We start from the raw sequence: 21103 nt of genomic DNA, 5'->3' as shown, positions 1-21103 counted from the left end.
CGCCATCATGGGCATCAGACTTCACCCCATTCAGGGACATCTACAAGAGGCGGTGTCTTAAGAAAGCAGCCTCTATACTCAAGGAACCTCACCGCCCAGGACATGCCCTCTTTTATACTCAGGAAGGAGGTAAAGGAGCCTGAAGATAAACACTAAATGGCACAGAAACATCTTTTCCCCTCTGCCATCAGATATCTGAATGGACAATGACCCAAAGACACTATCTCACTTTCTCTTCTTTTTGCACTCATTTATTTTTTTTAAAATGTGATTTATAGCTTTAATATTTGCACCTGAAATGAATATTTGGACCTGCAAAACAACGAATTTTGTGGCATGTTCACGACAATAAATTCTGATTCATTTCTTGTAACAATCGATGGAAGCTCAGTTGATCTTGTTAACAAAGTGAAATTCAGGCTTGGGAGACCCATGCAGCCCAAAGAGAGAAGTGCAGCCACTGCAGACCAACCAGTAGGTTGATTTATCATGGAATCTGCGTCAGATTATTCGGTTTCCAGCACATCCGTCAAGTCACAAAGAACAGGTCAAGTTCCTTGCACAGCATCATGGTATGTAAAACATCGCTCTGCATTTAAAAACAAATCTCTTTACAACTCCTTTTAGCACTCATTCTATGTTCTCTTCTTCCTAGGAATGAATCCCAAGGGAACTATGCAACTAATTTATTGTAGATACAGGAATATCAGAATATTGATTTCTTTAGTTGTCACATGAAGTAGCACAAATAATCAAAATGGAAAAAAAAAAGCAGATACAGGAAACCTAAAATAAAACATCTGTGGGGAGGTAAAGAATTAATGTTTCTGACCGCAAATGAGAATTCCAATATTTACTGCTTTTAATTTTAGCCTTATAAATTGTTTGTCAGAAAGCTGCAGATTCTGGAAACCTGAAACAAAAGCAGAAATGCTGGAGACACTCATCAGGTCAATCAGCATCCATGGAGGAAGAGAAAGAACCAATATTTCAGGTTGACGACTTGTGGGTTTGCAGAGGATATCCTCATTTTCCATTGAGAAACACCACACCCCTCTCCTCATTTCTGAATTCAACAGCTTCAGCTATCCAGCCTTTTTGTGGTTTCTAGTTAATCTCAATTAACTCAGAATTTCCCACTCAGAACCAGTAGTGTGGAACAGGTTCTTTACCCAACTCATCCGTCCATGCTGACTAAGTTTTAATTTTGAGCAAGTCCCAGTTTGCCTCCATTTGGTCCAAATCCTCTTAGCCCTTTCTCTCCACTCAGTCTGACCTGTTGAGTTGTTGAGCATTTTCTGTTTCCATTCAGCAAAGGTTGCCCCCTTTCACGACAGCTGAGCCTGAACTGTGATTCCAGCAGGTTAAAGCACAACTTCACCTTCGAATAGGACACCACTCATTATCACCATCTGGTCAGTGCCCTGGACCAGGTCGTCACTAAGAGGGTCGGCCACTTCCTACGGGATCCACCACATCGCTGCAAGTACGAGGCTTTAAAAGCACTTTTATTACGTGTTTATGGTATGTCCCATAGGGAAAGGGCAGCCAGACTACTACATCTCAATGGGTTGGGAAGACCACGCCCCTTCAGAACTAATGAAATGTTGTTCCTGGCATCTAGGTAAAAGCCCAATATGTTATTCGAGCAGCTCTTTTTAGAGCGAATGCCAGATGATGTTTGGCCCTTGTTATCCAAGTGTTCATTTGAAGACCCAAGGGCTGTAGCAGCGGAGGCAGACATTCTATGGCTGATTAAAAAGGACAGCAAGGAAAGACAAGACAACCAACCCCTCTGATATTGACCCCGTGTTACACTCTAGTGCTCTTAGTGCATCACTTCCTACAAGCAGGCAATGCCCCAAGACAAGCAAGCAGCCTGTCGACACCTCGTCTTGGTGTTATTACCACAGGCATTGGGGAGTAAATGCCTGCAAGTGCCTTCCACCCTGCCCGTTTGCGCGAAACACCCAGGCCAACTGCCAGCAAGGGCTGCAGCAGTTGGCAAGAAACCTACAAGCCTATTATATGTATGGCACCAGTTGTCCCAGCGAAAATTTCTGGTGGACACGGTTCAAATTAGCATTTCCACCCACCAATTTTGACACATGACATCCTGCAAGCAGTTAACAGTTCCAATATTCTGACTTCTGGCACCAAGAAGATGAATGACAAGTTTGAGAATCATCTCAACACTTGGACAGTTGAGATAGCAATATCCCGACCTTGGCTTGGTGAAGATTTTCTTTAGGGTCATTCATTCATCGTCGACTTAAAAGGGCATCAGCTCATAAATGGAACTACCTTTCCTCTGGCAGATGCCTATACCCCTGCTCTGCACCTTCGAACATTAAGTAAACCAGTAGATTAATTCTCCAAGCTGTTGCAAGATTACAATTTTCTGCCTCCACTGCAAAGCATGGCATTAGTTATTGCATTTGTGTTGTGGCAGTCTCTTCAATCTGAGGCGCCTGCAAGCTCACACCAAGACACAAGAGCAACTTGTCCGTGAACTACTCTTTGCAGACGATGCTGCTTTAGTTGCCCATTCAGAGCCAGCTCTTCAGCGCTTGATGTCCTGTTTTGCGGAAACTGCCAAAATGTTTGGCCTGGAAGTCAGCCTGAAGAAAACTGAGGTCCTCCATCAGCCAGCTCCCCACCATGACTACCATCCCCCCCACATCTCCATCGGGCACACAAAACTCAAAACGAGTTAACCAGTTTACCTATCTCGGCTGCACCATTTCATCAGATGCAAGGATCGACAATGAGATAGACAACAGACTCGCCAAGGCAAATAGCGCCTTTGGAAGACTACACAAAAGAGTCTGGAAAAACAACCAAGTGAAAAATCTCACAGAGATAAGCGTATACAGAGCCGTTGTCATACCCACACTCCTGTTCGGCTCCGAATCATGGGTCCTCTACCGGCATCACCTACAGCTCCTAGAACGCTTCTACCAGTGTTGTCTCCGCTCCATCCTCAACATTCATTGGAGCGACTTCATCCCTAACATCGAAGTACTCGAGATGGCAGAGGCTGACAGCATCGAATCCACGCTGTTGAAGATCCAACTGCGCTGGGTAGGTCACGTCTCCAGAATGGAGGACCATCGCCTTCCCAAGATCGTGTTATATGGCGAGCTCTCCACTGGCCATCGTGTCAGAGGTGCACCAAAGAAGAGGTACAAGGACTGCCTAAAGAAATCTCTTGGTGCCTGCCACATTGACCACCGCCAGTGGGCTGATATCGCCTCAAACCGTGCATCTTGGCGCCTCACAGTTCGGCGGGCAGAAACCTCCTTTGAAGAAGACCGCAGAGCCCACCTCACTGACAAAAGACAAAGGAGGAAAAACCCAACACCCAACCCCAACCAACAAATTTTCCCCTGCAACCGTGTCTGCCTGCCCCGCATTGGACTTGTCAGCCACAAACGAGCCTGCAGTTGACGTGGACATTTACCCCTCCATAAATCTTCGACCGCGAAGCCAAGCCAAAGACTAAGAGCCCACCTATCCATGCTAAATAGAGTGCACTGCTTGCCTTCAGAGAAGCTGCATTTAGCCAAGGAAGTTTTCGTAGATGGATAAACTAGGCATAATTCATAGATCCATTAGTCCCTGGGCATCTCCATTACATATGGAGATGTAATATGGTCCAGAAACACAATGGAGCTTGGCGAACGTGTGGAGATTACAGATGGCTTAAGAACGCCACCATTCCAGATCGTTATCTGATACCTCATATTCAGGATTTCTCTGCTAATTTGCATGGAGCAAATATCTTCTCCAGAACAGACTTGGTGCATGTCTATCACCAGAAGACATTCCAAAAACAGCAATAATTACCCCGTTTTGGTTGTTCACATTTTTACGAATGCCATTCGGATTAAAGAATGCCACTCAATCATTTCAACAGGTGATAGATACTTTAGAATGTGGTATGACCAATGTCTTCATTTGCCTCGACGACATTTTAGTGGCCAGTGGGACTAAGGAAGAACACTTGGAACATTCTAGCGTGGCAAATTTTGAGACTAAATCTAAGAACTGATCGTCTTCTTTTGAAGGTTCTTAGTCATTAATGAGACACTCAGTAAAGTGAGTCCTTTCCCAACCTTCCCCAAGTTTCACAACTGATATCCTGTTGATATTTGTCGCTGACTGCTCCTGAGCATCACTTTTTTTTTTCTCCTAAAGGTCCATTAATCATCCAACTAAGCATAGTTTTGACAACATAAGGTCCATCTTCCACACTCTATATTACATCTAGTGATTCCAGAGCTTTTGGTCCACCTGAGCCAACCAGCATCTCTATCTCAGAGCCAATTTCAGATAGATGAACCTTCCCAAGACAAGACCAACATTTGACATTGTTTTAATGTGGGATGTTTCCTTTGTGCACAGGCCTTGCCTTCTCAGTGTATATGCCTAGGAGATCACAAAAGTCACTGCTGTCCAGTCCAGTGACCTCTAAGCCTGAAACAATCCTGGTTTCAATGATCTTCCACTGATCGATAATTCTCAATAGACCTTCTTCCCTGAAAATTCAGCTTATTCATTAGCTCCACTGTGCAAAATGATCCAGTGCTACCTGGGGTCAACAAATGCACAAGTATGCACTGTTGCATCCCCCTTCCTGGTCTTGACTTGCACAAACACTATTGAGAGTTTGCAGTGGTCTTCACTGGCCCCAGTAAGACCACTTGTCTGAACAGAGGCAACAGCCCTGTTTTCAGCTCCTTTCTTTCTTTCTGCTTGCTCCTTTTCCATTTCCTTCTTTTCTTGGTGGAAAAGCGGCATTCTGGGATGCTTTAAACTGCACATATTGCAGCTGAGCTGCTTTCTGCAGTTTTTGCTGGTGTGTCCTTTATACAGACAGCCAAAACATATTCCATTTTCCTTTAGGAAAGTGACTCTCTCACTATGTGCCCTCTTTTCCAACTGTGGATACATCTCCAAAGCATGTCCACCTTCACAGAACAAACAGATCTTCCCAGCAGGCAAACTCTCCTTTTCCTTAGTTCCTTCATCATTTTCCTTATCTGCAACTGTCACAGTGGTGCCAAAGATACTTTCTTTTATTCTTGGATGAGGCTGTAACTTGGACCTCTTTACATCTTTGCCCACTGTTGGAGTGTCTTTAATATCTCCAAATACTGGCTCTGTTGCCATCCTCACTTGCCTCAAAAGGAAATCCACCAAATCCTTAAAGGTAACTTTCTGATCGTTTTCCTGTAACTCACAAGACACAGTTCTCCATACATCCCTCAGTCAGTATGGCAACTTCCTTATGATGACGAGCATGTTAGCAGGCATGTTAAGCTCATGCATGTACTCGATACCTTACAACATCCTCTTAGAAAGGGGATAAAGGTTCCATTATTGTCACATTTAGAATGTAACATACATGAAATTCTTTAACTTTGTCTACCGTAAGGAAGACAGAGTTGCCACTTTTCCAGCATCCCTCACAGAAATGAGGCCCCAGCTTGGAACAAACGCGCAACCCCTGGTTTTCAAGACCAGTGCTCTAACCACAACTATCTGAGCCTCTCTTGTATATGCTTGTACAGTCCTTGTGTCTTCTGGTTTTATCAATGACCATGAAAGGGGTTTCTCCATATAAGATGCAGCAATTTTATGCTCATTGCCAAAATGCTCCTGTAGTAAAGACCGAATCCTTTGTCCAAGGCCATATGTAGTCAACCCCTTATAAGTTCCCTTGGCTGTCCACTTGTGTGCTGTTCCAGAAAATAGAGACAATCTCTGTGGTTTTTGGTCTTGCTTTCAATATTGTTTTTGAAGGATTTAATCAATGCTTGATACTGAAGTGGGCATGGAAGAGAAATATTGTAATGATGCAATGATTTCATTTTGCCTTTCCACGTGTAGAGGCTAAAATGATATAGTTTCTGCATTAGTATATTTACAGTACTGCTTGTTTAGAATTTTTACCATTTCTGTGAAGGTCAGAGTGTCTGGGGGTTTTTTTGAGAATGTGAAGGGCGGGGGTTCAGTTTGTCGCTGTGGATCAAGCAAGAAGGTCGGTAAGAACATGTTTCAATAATGTGTGTTGATCTCAACCTCAAGTTATATTTCAAATATCACAAACTATCTTAACTATTTCAAGTTATCAAGTAATTTCAAAGAACGATAATAATTAACAATGTTTCCAAAACTGAAGAAATTGTATTCTATCAAAAATGAAATGCAACACAGTTCAATATTGTATTTGCACCAATAAACAACATTAAACTGAACTTATTGTTGGATTTCATTATGGAACAGAGAATGAGCTGAGTATCAAAAATATAAGTTAAACATACCGACATTCAGAAGAGAATAGGTCTCTATGCCATGACTGAGAATATCTTGCTCTGTTCGTCATTGCTTGTAGCAGGCAATGTAGCTTGAGATGTCATGTGTATGCGATTATACAGATTTCTGATTCTTGACTAGTGTCAAGAGAGCTGTGGTGATAGATGGACCTGAGCCGCAGCTCTGTCTACAGCTGTTATCAGTGGAGCTTTTGGATTGGTAACTCCATGCCTTGGGAATATTTGTCCACGTGTATGCATGTCTTGTAACTGGCACAGGATCTGCCCCAACATTAAATGCTTTCCTTTCTTGCTGTCCTTTCTCAAGGCACGACCTCACACCATCAGTCATTTCAGGTAAGTTACTTCAAACACCGGATCCTTTTGAAGATCCTAGTAACCTCACCCTGGCCATGTTAGCAGCAATGTTTCCACTACGGCTGCAGTCAACAATATCGCTGTTTCTCAAGAAATGGCTCTACCAACATGTCTATTGGATGTTCTGCTCTAGGATTAGAAGCCCTGGATTTCTCTGTGGCCGATACCCAGACTGATGGAGGTGGATTATTGTCAGCAGCCTGCACTCAGCAGTTCCAATACAGCTGCCATATTATTTTCTATATCCTCAAACTAAGGACGTTCGTTTGGACTATTTCCTCTCCAAATGTTCCAAATTCTTTTCCATTCCAACAGTATTTGCTGCAGATTAAATGTAGTGACTTCAATCCATAAAAAGCCACTAGGAGGCTAGGTGTTCCAATAACAATAATAACTGTTGCCACAATGTCCGTATTAATGGTCAACAAAGGTAACACAATTACGGTTCCTACATCAACCTTGCTGCCCATGTTAGAGGGCAGCAGGGTTGGCGTAGCAGTTAGTGCAATGCCTTTACAGTGCCAGTGAATGGGACCGCACTGTCTGTAAGGATTTTGCACGTTCCCCCCTTGTCTGCGTAGGCTTTCCCCAGGGGCTCTGGTTTCTTCCCATCATCTGAAAAGTACCAGGGGTGTGGGTTAATTGGGTGTAAATTGGGCAACATGGGCCGAAATGGCCTGCCACAATGCTGTATGTCTAAAAAAAATTCTGTGACATTGGAAACCTTGGGAAATTTCTGCAGATGTATAGTGAATTAGATTCCAATCGAAAAGCTATGATCTGAAGAGAACAGCATAAATTTGAAGAGGAGTCATTTTTCTCTTTTGGCATCAGGTTCACGCTATTGTGGAATCTTTTCTATTAAAGACTTATACTCCTAGTACTTACTCAGTTTTAGTTACAGCACAATTATAATTGATCTAATAAAGTTATAACTTGCAACAGGGAGGAATAAGAGCAAAAGTTTGCGGCTCAATTTCAGCTCTGTAATTAAGGTTTCGGGAGGTGAGAAAGGGAAATTTTTTGTGAGAAGGAAGGAACAATAGATGATTCAACCAGACTGCTTTTTCATCTCCTGGTGATGTTCAAGTCTACAATGAGCAGAGAGCTAAAAAGGTGTCTGATGCTATGATTTCTGCTGCCCTCCATCTGTCCTCAACTGAATACATTTTCTTATAATTCCTTTTGGAACAGAAGTCCTTGTCATTTCATCAGCTCTCATGCACATCATAAAATGGGTGGAGATGTCTCTGTACAGCAGAAACAATGAAATGTACAAAACTCTGCCAGGAAAATCCAAACAAATGCCTTTTTGAGTGCTCTCGGAATGCATCCAACAGCAATTTCACTGTATAATTTTAGATGTAGAAAATGTGTGATTATCCTTAAAGAATTATCTTCACTTTATAAATAGCAAGGTTAAATTGTAACATTGCTAGAAACAATATAAATTTATGCTCCAACAATGGTTACTTCAAAAGTTAACTTCCCAAGATACATGATCATAGCTGTGGACCATCACAGGCTAAAATTCTCTGAAGTTTTATTAAAGCACATCTTGAGAAATAGACAGGAGTGTTCAAGTGCAAAACTTCAATTGTGTCATAATTCTAGAAAAGGGTGGGGGGGGGGGGTGCAAGGGCTTGTCACAGTGAGTCATAGAAAGAGTTGATCACAAATTGGGTTCTCAGCGACATTAAATCATCCGAGTATCATCAGATCTATAAACTGAGCAATTTCCCTCTGGCTATCCTTTCAGAATTGAGTGCATCTGATGGAATAATTACCTTATTTTCTCGTGGAACTTGATTAGCTGATTTCTTTCTCTTCTCATATTTATAAATGTTTACCTCTTCTTCCCCTTTGGCTGTTCTGCATTCTTCCTGTTTACTGTAGCATACACATTATTACACATTATTACAAAATAGAAGTTATGAGTGGTAACCAATAGAAAACCACCAGGTAATGCAGACGATGAAAAGAGAACATTATTACATCATGTAAAGGTGTTCATTATTGCTGCAAAGAGAAAATATTGCACTTAACATTCCTCATTAATTGTAAATCACAACCTGGTAAAATTTCAAAAACAAGTTTTGGATGCTGGTAATCTGGAAAAGAAAACAGCGGGTTCTGGAACTCAATAGGTCAGACAGCATCAATGAAGAAAGGAACAGAGTTGAATTTCAGGCCAGTGCCCTTTCATCAGAAGATCAGACCTGAAGCCCGAACTCTGTTTTTCTCTCTCCGTGGGCCTGCTCCACAGTTTCTCAATTTAAACTTCAGATTTTTCCTTTTAAAAGAGGCCAATTTCTTTCAATTGCTTCCTATTAATCAGTCCTTTGTCTCCTTATCTGCAGTGCCAAATATCATTCAGCAATATCATGCAAAACCTGCCCAGCTCAAACTTTCAACCATCAACACAAAAAAAAGAGAAGCCAATCCCAACCCCACACATTTTCATTCACTGAGCTAATCCTCAAGATGTCAGTCTCCCCAAACTGTCTTATTACTATAAACTCTGAGCTTCTTTTCCCTTGCACTTTCCTTGGCACCATGCCCACAGCATTCTCCAAGACATGTGTTAGCTCTCTACACCTCTGAGCAAACATACTTAAAGCACTGTGCTACTGTGATATCACCTGGCTCCTCCTTCCAAGCAATGAATAATTTTTCAGGCATCCACTCTGTTAAATTATGGCCTAATTAGTAAGAGGACAAGTTTTCGTTCATGAAAGAAAATTGGGTTGTTTACACAACGATTCAATACTTTCCTTAAGCAGTTGTTTGGGATGCAGAATTTTGTTAAATTTTGACATACAGCACAGTAACAGGCCCTGCAGCCCCTCAGTCTGTGCCCTCCAAATACACCAAATAACCTACAACCCCATGCATATTTTGAGGCATGGGTGGAAACCAGAGCACCCGGAGAGGCAAGAATGTTTGTTCAAAGAGACATTAAGGGCATCCTTACATTGTTTCCACTGATCTGGAAACCCTTTACTGTGACGGAGCTCAGAATGGAGAATCTGTTTCAGTGATCCCAGCAATGTGGCTTACCATTAGAGGAGGCCTTGTGTAATTAGAGCCTTCATGCTAGAGAAGTTGACTTGGATGAGGATAACAACATTGATTTTCTTATCCTTTGCTGGATATGGAGGATTCAGCAAATATAGCAAATGGTACCTCTTTGATGCATTCAGGCACCTTCCGCAAGTGATCCTTGTCTCAAAAGTGTAAAAAAAAGTTGGGATCCCTACGACAGGCCCAACAAATACTGTGCTAGGACTGAAAGCTTTAACCGAGTTGGAATTATACAGCACAGAAACACCCTCTTGGGCCCATGCTGAACTAGTTGTCTTCCTGAGCTCGTCCTATTTGCCTGCATTTGAGCTATATCCCTCCAGAGCTTTTCTATCCAGATAATTGTCCAAATAACTTTTAAGCAATATATCTCTATCTGCCTTTACCACTTTCTCTGGTAGCTCATTTCACATACCCATCGACCTCTGTATGAAAAACATCCATCTCAAGCCATCTACATTTTTCCACACCCATTTTAAATATAGCTGCTATTTGTTAGGCTCTCCTATCCTGGAAAAAGACTATGACATTCCACATCATCTGTAAAGTCACCTCAGCCTCCTTCATCCCAGGGAAAACAGTAAAAATCTATTTAGTCTCCCCTTTTAACACCTTTGCATAGTAAATCCACAACAATCCTCTGATCACTGCACAATATGCCCAAGCAGAAAAGATCCAAAATTGAGACCTTGAAAAGCATCAACAGCTTTCTGGAGTCATTTCTAAATACATATTTGATGAAATTCACCATGCTTTCTTCCATGGTGGTACAGCCTTGGCTCTGTAAGGAAAAGTGTGAATGTAGGACTCTGTTTATCTTTTCTGCACCCTTTCCAACTTTAAAATAAAAAGCCTTTTACAGTCTGGTGATCAGGACTGCACACAATATTCCACGTGAAGTCTCACCAAGATCTTATACAGCTGTAACAAGAAGTCTCAATTCTTGTCCTCAATGCTCTATCCAAAGAAAAGCATCACGATATGGCTTCTTCACCACCTTCCCAGTGTTGCCACTTTCAGGTAACTACGTACCTATACTCCAGGGTCTCTGTCCCACAATACTCCACGGAGTTCTGAAGATCTCTGGGACATTATTGTAGGCATCAGGATTGATAGCCTTGTAACATAATTCTACTACTGTACTGTGATATAATATAAACAGACCAGATAAATGATGCAAACATTACATAATGTAATGAAGTATTAAAAGTGAAAACCATACAAACAATGACATAGGATGAATATTCCAATGGATACAAATATTCATAATCAAATCAGAGAGTATAAATTTGATTCAGTTTATAAAATAGAAATCACAAACTGGTGCAGTCTCAATTTTATTCCAAAAAATACAAGTTTGTACCTGGCTACTCCCTGGGTTAATTCTGGCACTACTACTCTCCGACTCCAGGCCACAAGATCCCGCTCAGTGGCAATCTCACTTCTGGGTGCATTACTGTGCATCTGGCGCACACCTTCAATTTGTCCACTGCGTCTTAAGCCAACATTTGGAGGAGAGTGCATCTCAGAGGGAGAACTTTGTGAGCCTGGAACGAACATGCACGTTGTAATTATTTCAAAGCAAGTAAAAACATACATGAGACTAAACTACTGTATATTTTGACATATAAATCGAGTCATGAAACCTAGAAAAATGAGGGTCGACTTCTGTGTCGGATATACTTTTGAGACCTTAAATTTAGCTCAAAATCCAATCTGCGCTGATCGGCATATCAGTTGACCCTTGAAAAATCGATTCAGCATATGTCGACCCTTGAAAAACCAAAATAAAACCCGACTGCAACAGATTTTCATTGAAAACAACCACAAAATTAGCACCCTTCAAATCACTATCATTGTCTGAAAAAAAAATTTAGAACCCTTCAAAAATCACTCTTGTTATCATCGTCTGAAGAAAAGACGGCAGCAAGCACATCCATACTCTTAACTGTTTAAACAGTCATCACATGGGCCCCAGTCTGCATCTGATGAGGCAGTTTCAGCTTCGTCATCATTGTCCATGCCTCAATTGCTCAGGAGATAACACACTTTTTAAACAATTCTATCATGGTCTCTACATGGTCTCTATGCCTCGAGCATGAAGTTACACAGCACATCAAGTGATTGCCCCGCCTTTTGTAAACGACTTTTCTGTACTTGACATTCATCTATTTCGTTCCTCATGCACATGGTCTTTGAACGGCTTGTTCAAGCAGACATGGAGAGGTTGCAATATAGATGTCAAACCACCCAGGATAACTGCCAAGTATTAATCATTATTAATCTACTTTTAGTTTTCTCAGTTAAGTGGCTATGAAACTATCCCAGACCAGTAAAATCCATTCTTTGCGTAAACCACCTGCCCGCCTGATCCACATATTGTCTATCCATAGATTTACACCTTTTTCATCCATCCATTCATTCTTTTTCATGAAAACTGCAGGGAATTTCATTTTCGGTTTAATTTTGCGTTTGAAGATTACCATGGGTCTTAACTTTGTCCTGTCAGCCATGCAAAATAACACCATGGTAAACCTGGTCCTTTCATGGCCTGTACTTCTGGTTTGATCAGTTTAAGCACCTTTCCATTCCACTGTTCTATTGCCTATCATGTTGAACCTCATGAGGGGTTTCATCCATTTTTCCAATATTTGCCAATGCAAACTCGTGTTTCTGCTGGTTATGTATAATAAACTGATGAAAACATACAACTTTACAAACAAGATCTTTTGGTAGTTTCTGTGCAATTTTTGTTTTATGATGTGATACCAGATTTTTCCTGTACATGAAATGATTGCACCAGCCTTCTGTAGCCTCAAAAACATCAACGAGGTATGGGTGTGACTTGGACCACTGCAATCCAAATGTTCTTATTTTATTTCGGGTGACTCTGTAGTAATTTCAGCTCTGCTCACATACCCATTCTGCAATGTGGGTTTTCCAACTCTGGCCAACTAGTGATTCCTTTTCTCGAATAACATTGCCTTTTTGGTATTTTTCTTAAAGTCTCTTCTTTCTTCCTCCAATCTCTTACCAACTTCATATGCACATCAAATTTTCTTGCAGCAACACAGTTGTTAGTTTTCTTGGTCATTTCTATCATTTTCAACTTAAAGCTCGCTTCATATTTTTGTCGCGTGCGGAGTTGTGTCGATGCACCCTCCACAACAGCAATCACCTCCAGCCAATGCCCAGATCAATCCACGTGGTCTATGGGGGAGGGTGGGGTCGACGTATACACTGGTCAATGGCCCATCTCAAACATCACGAGCTTTGGGGGCATCGACTTACATGTCAAAGGAGCACCTCAGGAAGCCAGAAAATGGGGGTCAACTTATACGCCAGATACACCATAAAACCCTTAAAATTAGGCTGAAGGGGGGGGGGGGGGAGAGGGTCAACTTATACGCGCAATATATAGTCGCAGAAATGCATTTCAAGCACACAGGAATAAAATTTGGTTCTCAGTCACTGAGAATGAATGCACAACACTGTAGTCTTTGCAAATCATAACCAGATATCAATGGAATTACAGAAGTGCCATACCATACACCACACTTGACAGATTATATGTTTTGCATTGATTTCTAATTTAGACACAAAATGTCATATTTCAAAGCAATACTGGCTGTTTCATGTTAAATACTAAACAAGAAGAGGAGAAATAAAACACTGACATTATATGACAATCAAAAGTAATGCAGGAATTTCATTCTCACAAATCAGATGGAGTACTCTCTTGCATCACATCACCAGCTGATCAGTAGCAAAACATGACAACTGCATAACAACTTGAAGAGGTGATAAATAATAAGAAGTGACTGTTCTTCAAATTAACTAGCTCAGTTGTGCCGATGGCAAGAACAGCTGGTGAATATTTTCCATACATCTCTCTCAGAAAGCAGCAACATATCAGTGCATCTGATCTCACAGTTAACCATTAGACTCATCATCGAGTCCTCAGAGAAATCCTCAGATAAAGAGCTGGATGTACTTTGCATCCATTGCCTCAGCTTTACAACAGCCACTGGCGGCTATTGGCAGCAATTTTGTCTCACAGACCTGGATGGAAAAACTTAGTGAAACATCATGGTCCTAGTCAATCTAAATAAAATCAGGGCCTTCAACCCAGCACATCCATGCTCACCATTATTTATCAGCATCTGGTAAGTATTGCAACCATTCTCTGGGTGAAAAAGCTCTTTCTCAGATCCCCTCTAAACCTCCTACTCATCACCAAAATGCAGTGCCCTCTGATGTCAGGCACCTCTGCAAAGAAAACTATACCGTAAAATCCCCATTATCCGGCACCTATGGGAATCGTGGATGCCAGAAATGCAGAACTTGCTCTTCCATTCAATGCCTAAATAATGCACGTGCATTAGCAATACAACATTTAAAAGACAAACGATATTGCAAAATGTAATTTGAAAGAAAACATCTTTAATTATGCAAAGTTCATTTTAATCAAGTATTTCCTGTAACTTACAAAATTTAAAATCAAACCCTGGTCTCTGGCGCTCTAACAGAGTTTTGCTAACTGCAACACTAACCTTGCTGCCATCATAATTAACCTGATCCCCCAAGTTTACAGATAAAAACCTTACTTAATACTAATTAAAATAAAAAATATTACTAGATGGGGATAGGGAGACACTTAGGGAGAGTTGACCCAGAAGCAAGTGTATTGGCTGGCTCTTCATCCTGGGCACTGCCATGTATTTTCAACACAACTTTATTAAACTTTATTCAAAGAGCTGGTGCGGGCAGGGCACCACTGGAGTGCCCTGCTGGTTAAATATTTACTCTTAATGAAAGCAACCCAACTCACCTCCACGCAAGTGCCTCGGTCAGGCCCTCGATCCACCTTCGTCTCACTGACAACCCAGCTCACCTCCACACAAGTAGCGACAGTGAAAAGACTGCTCGTGCATTGAGGGGCATTGGTAGTTCAGCAGGGCAAACCTGCATATGTTCAATGAAGTCTCGGAACTCCCCATGGAGTCTATCCAACCATCTTATTTATCTGTAAATTTATTTATTTATTTATTCAATGTTTTTGTCAGATGATGTTCCAGTTGATTGAATTCCAGATATGGGGATTTTATTGTACACGTATGCACCGCTTAATGTCAGTTCAGGCAACATCCAACCACATAATCCCATAGTTTGTTCAGTTACTGTGAGCAACCGAAGGGCCTACTCCAGCTCCTATTGTCTATTGTATCAGTCCCCACACTGATCTCCCTGACCTCCTCTCTCCCCATAGCCCTGTATCAGTCCCCACACTGATCCCACTGCCCCACTCTCTTCCCACACCCCCGTGTCGGTCCCCACACTGATCCCACTGCCCCACTATCTCCCCACAGCCCTGTATCAGTCACCACACTGATCCCACTGCCCCACTATCTCCCCACAGCCCTGTATCAGTCACCACACTGATCCCACTGCCCCACTATCTCCCCACAGTCCTGTATGGGTCCCCACACTGATCCCTCTTCCCCGCTCTCTGCCCACAGCCCTGTGTCAGTCCTACACTGTTCCCTACTTCTAATTAAAAAAGTTTACAATTACTCCAGTGTCCCATATAGTTATACAAATTTTATAATATGGTGTTTGCACGGTCTCCACATTGCATAATGCCCAATTTCACAGAAGGTATCGTGGATGTTAAGTGGCACATACCTGTATTTACAAATATCTATGTCTCTCATAATTTTGTGTTTTTATATTAATTTCTTCGTATAAATTGGTTCATTAAATACATTGTTTTTTCTTACAACTTGAAATATTTAAAATATTGCTATTATTTTTTTTCTCTTTTAATTATCTGATAATCAAAGTCACTTTTGATCAGACAAACCACCAGAAGAGTAGAGTGTCCTGATGAAGAGCCTCAAACGGGGAAAAAACATTCCTTGAGGACTGCCTGTTCAACCTCACTGGATGGTTGCAGGAAGAATGCCTTGTGTTCATTTAGATCTATCCACAAAAGGTTAATGTGGGAAGAGATTAGCACTGGAGCATGGTGAAATCAAAAGACAAGCTGGTCTATGTTTAAACAGTGTTAAGGTGTGAAAACCATCTGAGTGAAGAAAGTTCCCTGATTCAATCTGCATATCCTGTGAATTCTTCTTCAGTAAACCATAGACCTGTGAAACATCCTCACCCCATCAACTGATCAGGCCCTCTCAAAATGTTTTATATTTCAATCATTTATCCAAATCAGTAACCCATCTACCATACGAAAGTTCTGCCATCCCAATAATTAGCTAAAGAAATCAAAATAAAGGCATAAAAAGAAGCACCTCTTCTCCAGTGGGCTTATGAAGCAGAGAGGCTTTCAGAGACATCAAGTGCCTGTGGATCTCGCCCAGGAGGAATGGCAGGCCGCACAGATTTTTCGGCAGATGGAGGAGGTGGTGTCAGACCGGGGAATGGGGGCACGAGGGAGGCACCACTTTTGAAAAATGTACTTGGTAAGAGTGGTTGCTCCACCTGCACCCTTGCACCCCCACCCCCAACCCCAACCTGAGCAATAGGTATCTAAGTCGCTCACCTTTGCCGCTGGTTCCGAACGGCTGATTCTATTAAAAAGGCCTTTTGGGAGCCCTGTTTGCCTTCAGCACCCTCAAAAATCCAGGTCTTGATACCTTGTTCCCCAAGCCAGTCTCCAGCAGCCCTCAGCCTAGTCCTTGAGCTGTTGAGCCCCTCACTGGTCCTTTTCTGTGGTTTGCTACCCTGTTGCATCTTCCCCTATATTTCTCCTTCACAGAGGGATGGTTTTCTCCCACGACGCCCAACACTGGTCTACTGTCCTCTAGTGCCCAGAGGACTTGGGCTCTAGGGAGCTGCCATCTTGGGCACAGACCTGCATGACTTCTCCATTGTTTAAAAACAAACACCACTGGCCATCCATTTCTGCTTTATATTATTGAAAAAACTTTTACTCTCTTGAGAGGGGCAGAATCTACAACGATCAAGAGAGTAGCGCACCATCACCTCTACTTCCTTGGAATACGAAGAAAGTTTGGCATCTTCCCCTTGTCCCTTAACACCTTCTACAGGGGCAGCATCAAAAGCATATATGCTGGATCAGTGTAGTACGGAGGCTGCTCTGCTCAAGATTGGAAATTAAAATGGTAGTGAACGAAGGGAGCTCAGAACATTAAAACCCTCCCTCCACTCCATGATCTCCTGCTGCTTAGGAAAGGCAAGAGTGATGGAATATTTTGGAAAGTTTCTGGGGGATAAATTGGTAAAATTAGAGAGGGTTACATACATACACACACTTTAAAACAGATCTTATTTGTAATACTGGAGATTTCATATTCACAGTGACTTTACAGAAGTTATGGAGATTTCACAAATGGCTGTTAATTGAAGTGAGTGAATGGACAGGGCATCACCTAATACCTCTTCACAAAGGTCATTGAGAGGTTACTGTTTACCTAAAACAACAGATGGACCAAAAGAGGAACTCCTGTTGTTTGCTGGAGAAGGTCAGGGGTTTTGCAAGTGAGAGAAAGAAGGACATGCTGCTGGCAGTTTGAATCTCAGAGAGAGAGAGAGAGAGAGAGAGAGAGAGAGAGAAAGAAGGGAAACTTTGACTATGTGTGACACAGAAAGTGGTAATAAGCCAGGAGAAGCTTGTTGGAACTGAAACAGAATCTCCAGAGTGGCAGATGGCTGGAAGTGCTATCTGTCTGATGTTTCTCTTGGAATAAGTGGAACAGGAAGGAACTCTGTGGTAGCCTGAAAAAGAGGTTATCATCTGGAGAACCCTGATGGGGCAAGTTTTATCAGCAAGACATTGAGGTGACTAATGGTGGTACCTCAGTTGTGGAAATCCTGGAACAACACATCTCTCTCTGCAAACCTATAAGAACCTTCCTGTGCGGTAACCATTTACCTTACAAGCACCAAAACCTGGTGAACTTTATACATGATAAATTCTGTGCACAGTATAAGAAATGCCTGCTACCAGTGAACTTGGAAGAATGAGAAGTGAGACTGAAATGTGAACCAAAGAACTTATCTTAAATTTACACACATTACATAAACGTGCGCTTAGAATTAGAAGGGGGCTAAGTTGGGTTAGTTAAGTTAATAGTGATAAGTTAAAGTTTGATTCTGTTTTCAAGTTTAAAGATAATTAAAAACAACTACTTGTCATGGTGAATATCTATTGCTGCTCGGTTTTGGGGTCCTTTGGGCTCATAACCCAGGGAATGTACAGAAGGGCCCATCACATCCCAGACACACTTTCTTCTCACTCCTACTGTCAGGGAGAAGATGAAAGAAAGCATGCACCAGCCGGCTGAAATATAGTTTCATCCCCACAGCCATCAGTCTCCTGAATAAACCTTGCTTGGTGCCAGCTGATTGCATCCCTATACTCTGTAATTGTGTTCTTCACACAGTTGTATGAATGTCTGAGGTAACCTGCCAGTCTGATCGCAGAAGAATCTTTCTCACCAGGTATTTTGTGATACAAAAACTTGAAAATAGGAAGCTATCTTTCATGTTGCCAACCAACTCCCACCCTCACAATACAAGGTGGAATTTTTCAGACTTTTTAATAAGTTTCAGGTTTATAAACATAACAATAATACAAAGAAGTCAGGATTGCATTAATAACTGTTAATATATGCAAACACACATACCGAGTAACCTATGTAAACTGAACCTCCCAACCTCTTAAGACAATCAGGGGTAATTTATTACAACAAATAAACTTACCACATAGTACATCATTGGGATATGTTTGGGGAGGGGGGGGGGGGGGGAAGAACATGAGATCCCAAGGAAAACCAAATGGTTACAGAAAGAAAGTGGAAATGCTACACAGACAGCACTGGAGTTCAGGATTGAACCCAGGACACTGGAGCTTAAAGCCAGCACTATTCATGGACTGTGCAGGCACTATTCTACCAACATAATTCTTATTCCTTTTACCCTTTGATCAATTGAAAACTGACAAGTTACACCAAATATATAACTTTTAGAAATTAAGTCTAATCAATATTGTGCAGCCCAACACCATTCTGTGGCAATGGGGGTAACAGAAATTAAATGGCACTTATACTGGAGATTTTTTAAAAATTACAACTTTCCATTAAACAAGAACATAATAAATAAGAGCAAGAACAGGCCCTACAGTCTTTCGAGCTTGCTCCACCATTAAGTGACATCACGGGTGATCTGATGATAGGATCATCTCCTCCTACCTGCCTTTTCCCATATCCCTCAATTTCCGTACTCTGTAAAAATCTATCCATCCTGGTCTTAAATCTACTCTACTTACTAGGAGGCAGAGGAGCATCTGCAGGACTGCTTTGAATCGGTGGACTGCAACATATCCATAGATTTGAATTAATATGCATGCAACAGGTGTCACTGACTTCAAGACCTGCATGGATGAGTGTGCGCTCATGCGCACGTACCAGGTGTTCCTCAACCAGAAGCCCTGGATGAATCTGCTGAGGGCGAGAACAAGAGAATTTAAGGTCGGGGATTGGGATCTTTACAAGAAGTCCAGGTATGATCTGCTGATGTTCATCTCTAAATCAAAGTGGCAATTCTGGAGGCAAAGCGAGAGATAGATACACACCAGCTATGGCAGAGGGCGCAGGTCATTACAGCCTACAAAGTGAGGGCGAACACCATAGATGGCTGTGATGCTTCTTTACCCGATGAGCTGAACACCTTCTATTCCAACTTTGAAAAGAACAACAAAGCAGTGCCCACTAGAATCCCTGAAAAGACTGAGGACCCTGTGATATCTATCTCTGAGGGTGACATCAGAACATCATTCAAGAGGGTGAACCTCACAAGGCGTCAGGCCCTGATGGCAAACCTGGCAGGGTACTGAAAATATGTGCCAACCAACTAGCCAGTGTTCACGGACATTTTCAACCTCTCATTGCTGCAGTCAATTGTTCCGCCAGCTTCAAAAGGACATCAATCATCCCAGTACCCAAGAAGAGTAGTGTGGGCTGCCTCAACGACTACCACCCAGTAGCACCAACTTCTACTGTGATGAAATGCCTTGAGAGGCTGGTTATGGGCAGAATTAACACGTACCGAAGCAAAGATCTGGACCCACTGCAATTCGCCCATCGTCACAATCGCTCCACAGCAGATACAATATCACTGGCTCTTCATTCAGCTCTGGATCACCTCAAAAACAGCAATACATCTGCTCTTCACCAACTGCAGCTCAGCCTTCAATATCATTATTCCCTCAGTGCTGGTAAAGAAGCTACAAACTTTAGGCCTCTGTACCCTCCTCTTCAACTGGATCCTTGACTTTCTCATTGGAAGACCACAGTCAGTACAAATTAGAAACAATGCCTCCTCCTCACTGATTATCAACATAGGCGCACCCCAAGGATGTGTGCTTAGCCCACTGCTCTACTCATTATACATCCATGACTATGTGGTCAAACTCAATTCCAATGCCATCTACAGTTTGCCAATGACACCACAGTTGTTGGCAGAATCACAAATGGCAATGAGGAAGAGTACAGGAGGGAGATGGATCAGCTCGTTGAATGGTGCAATGACAACAACCTTGTGCTCAAAGTCTGCAAAACCAAGGAGATGATTGTGGTCTTCAGGAGGAAGTCAGAGCAACACGATCGAGGGCTCAGGCTTCAAATTCTTGGGTATCAACATCTCTGAGGATCTGCCCTGGAGCCTCCACATTGATGCAGTTACAAAGAAGACTCTCGTAAACTTCCACAGATGTGGAGAGCATTCTGGCTGGTTGTATCACTGCCTGATATGGAGGCGCCATCTCTCAGGACAAGAATAAACTCCAGAGGGTTGCTAATTTGGTCTGCCACATCACAGGCACCAGACTTCAGTCCATCGAGGACATCAACATGAGGCCTTCCTAAAAAAAAAAAGCAGCCTCTATCCTCAAAGACCCCACCACCCAGGCCATGCCCTCTTCACTCTGCTACCATCAGTAAAAAGGTAAAGGAGCCCAAGGACAAAGCACTCAACGGCACATGGGCAGCTTCTTCCCCGCTGCCATCAGATTCCTGAATAATCAATTAACCAAATAAACTGCCTTACTTTTTGTGGACTTTTATTTTTAACAGTAATGTTGTAAGGAGGTTAAATATAAATGTTTGCACTAATGATGCTGCCACGAAACTCCAAGTTTCATGACAAAAAAATTCAGATTCTGAGATAGCCTCCACTGCTTCAATGGACAGTGAATTCCACAGATTCACTGCTCTCTGGGAAAGGCAGTACTACCTCATCTCAGTCCTAAATTTACCACCCTGAATCTTGAAGCTATGTCTCTG

General features: G+C 42.2%; 1 protein-coding gene across 3 annotated transcripts in view; it reads right to left on the bottom strand.

Moving 5' to 3' along the window:
- Window positions 1-21103, bottom strand: part of phip (pleckstrin homology domain interacting protein) — a 258235-nt gene that overhangs the window by 65184 nt on the left and 171948 nt on the right. For all 3 annotated transcript variants that reach the window (XM_069887423.1, XM_069887424.1, XM_069887425.1), the window contains 2 exons: window positions 11146-11329; window positions 8486-8588 (listed from right to left, as the gene is read on the bottom strand). In XM_069887423.1, coding sequence (XP_069743524.1) covers window positions 8486-8588; window positions 11146-11329 — 287 coding nt within the window. The remainder of the gene's footprint in view (window positions 1-8485; window positions 8589-11145; window positions 11330-21103) is intronic.

The sequence above is a fragment of the Narcine bancroftii genome, chromosome 6 (assembly GCF_036971445.1).
Source record: "Narcine bancroftii isolate sNarBan1 chromosome 6, sNarBan1.hap1, whole genome shotgun sequence".
Lineage (NCBI taxonomy): Eukaryota > Metazoa > Chordata > Chondrichthyes > Torpediniformes > Narcinidae > Narcine > Narcine bancroftii.
Note: the sequence above shows the minus strand (reverse complement) of the source record. Positions and strands in the feature narration are given on the sequence as shown.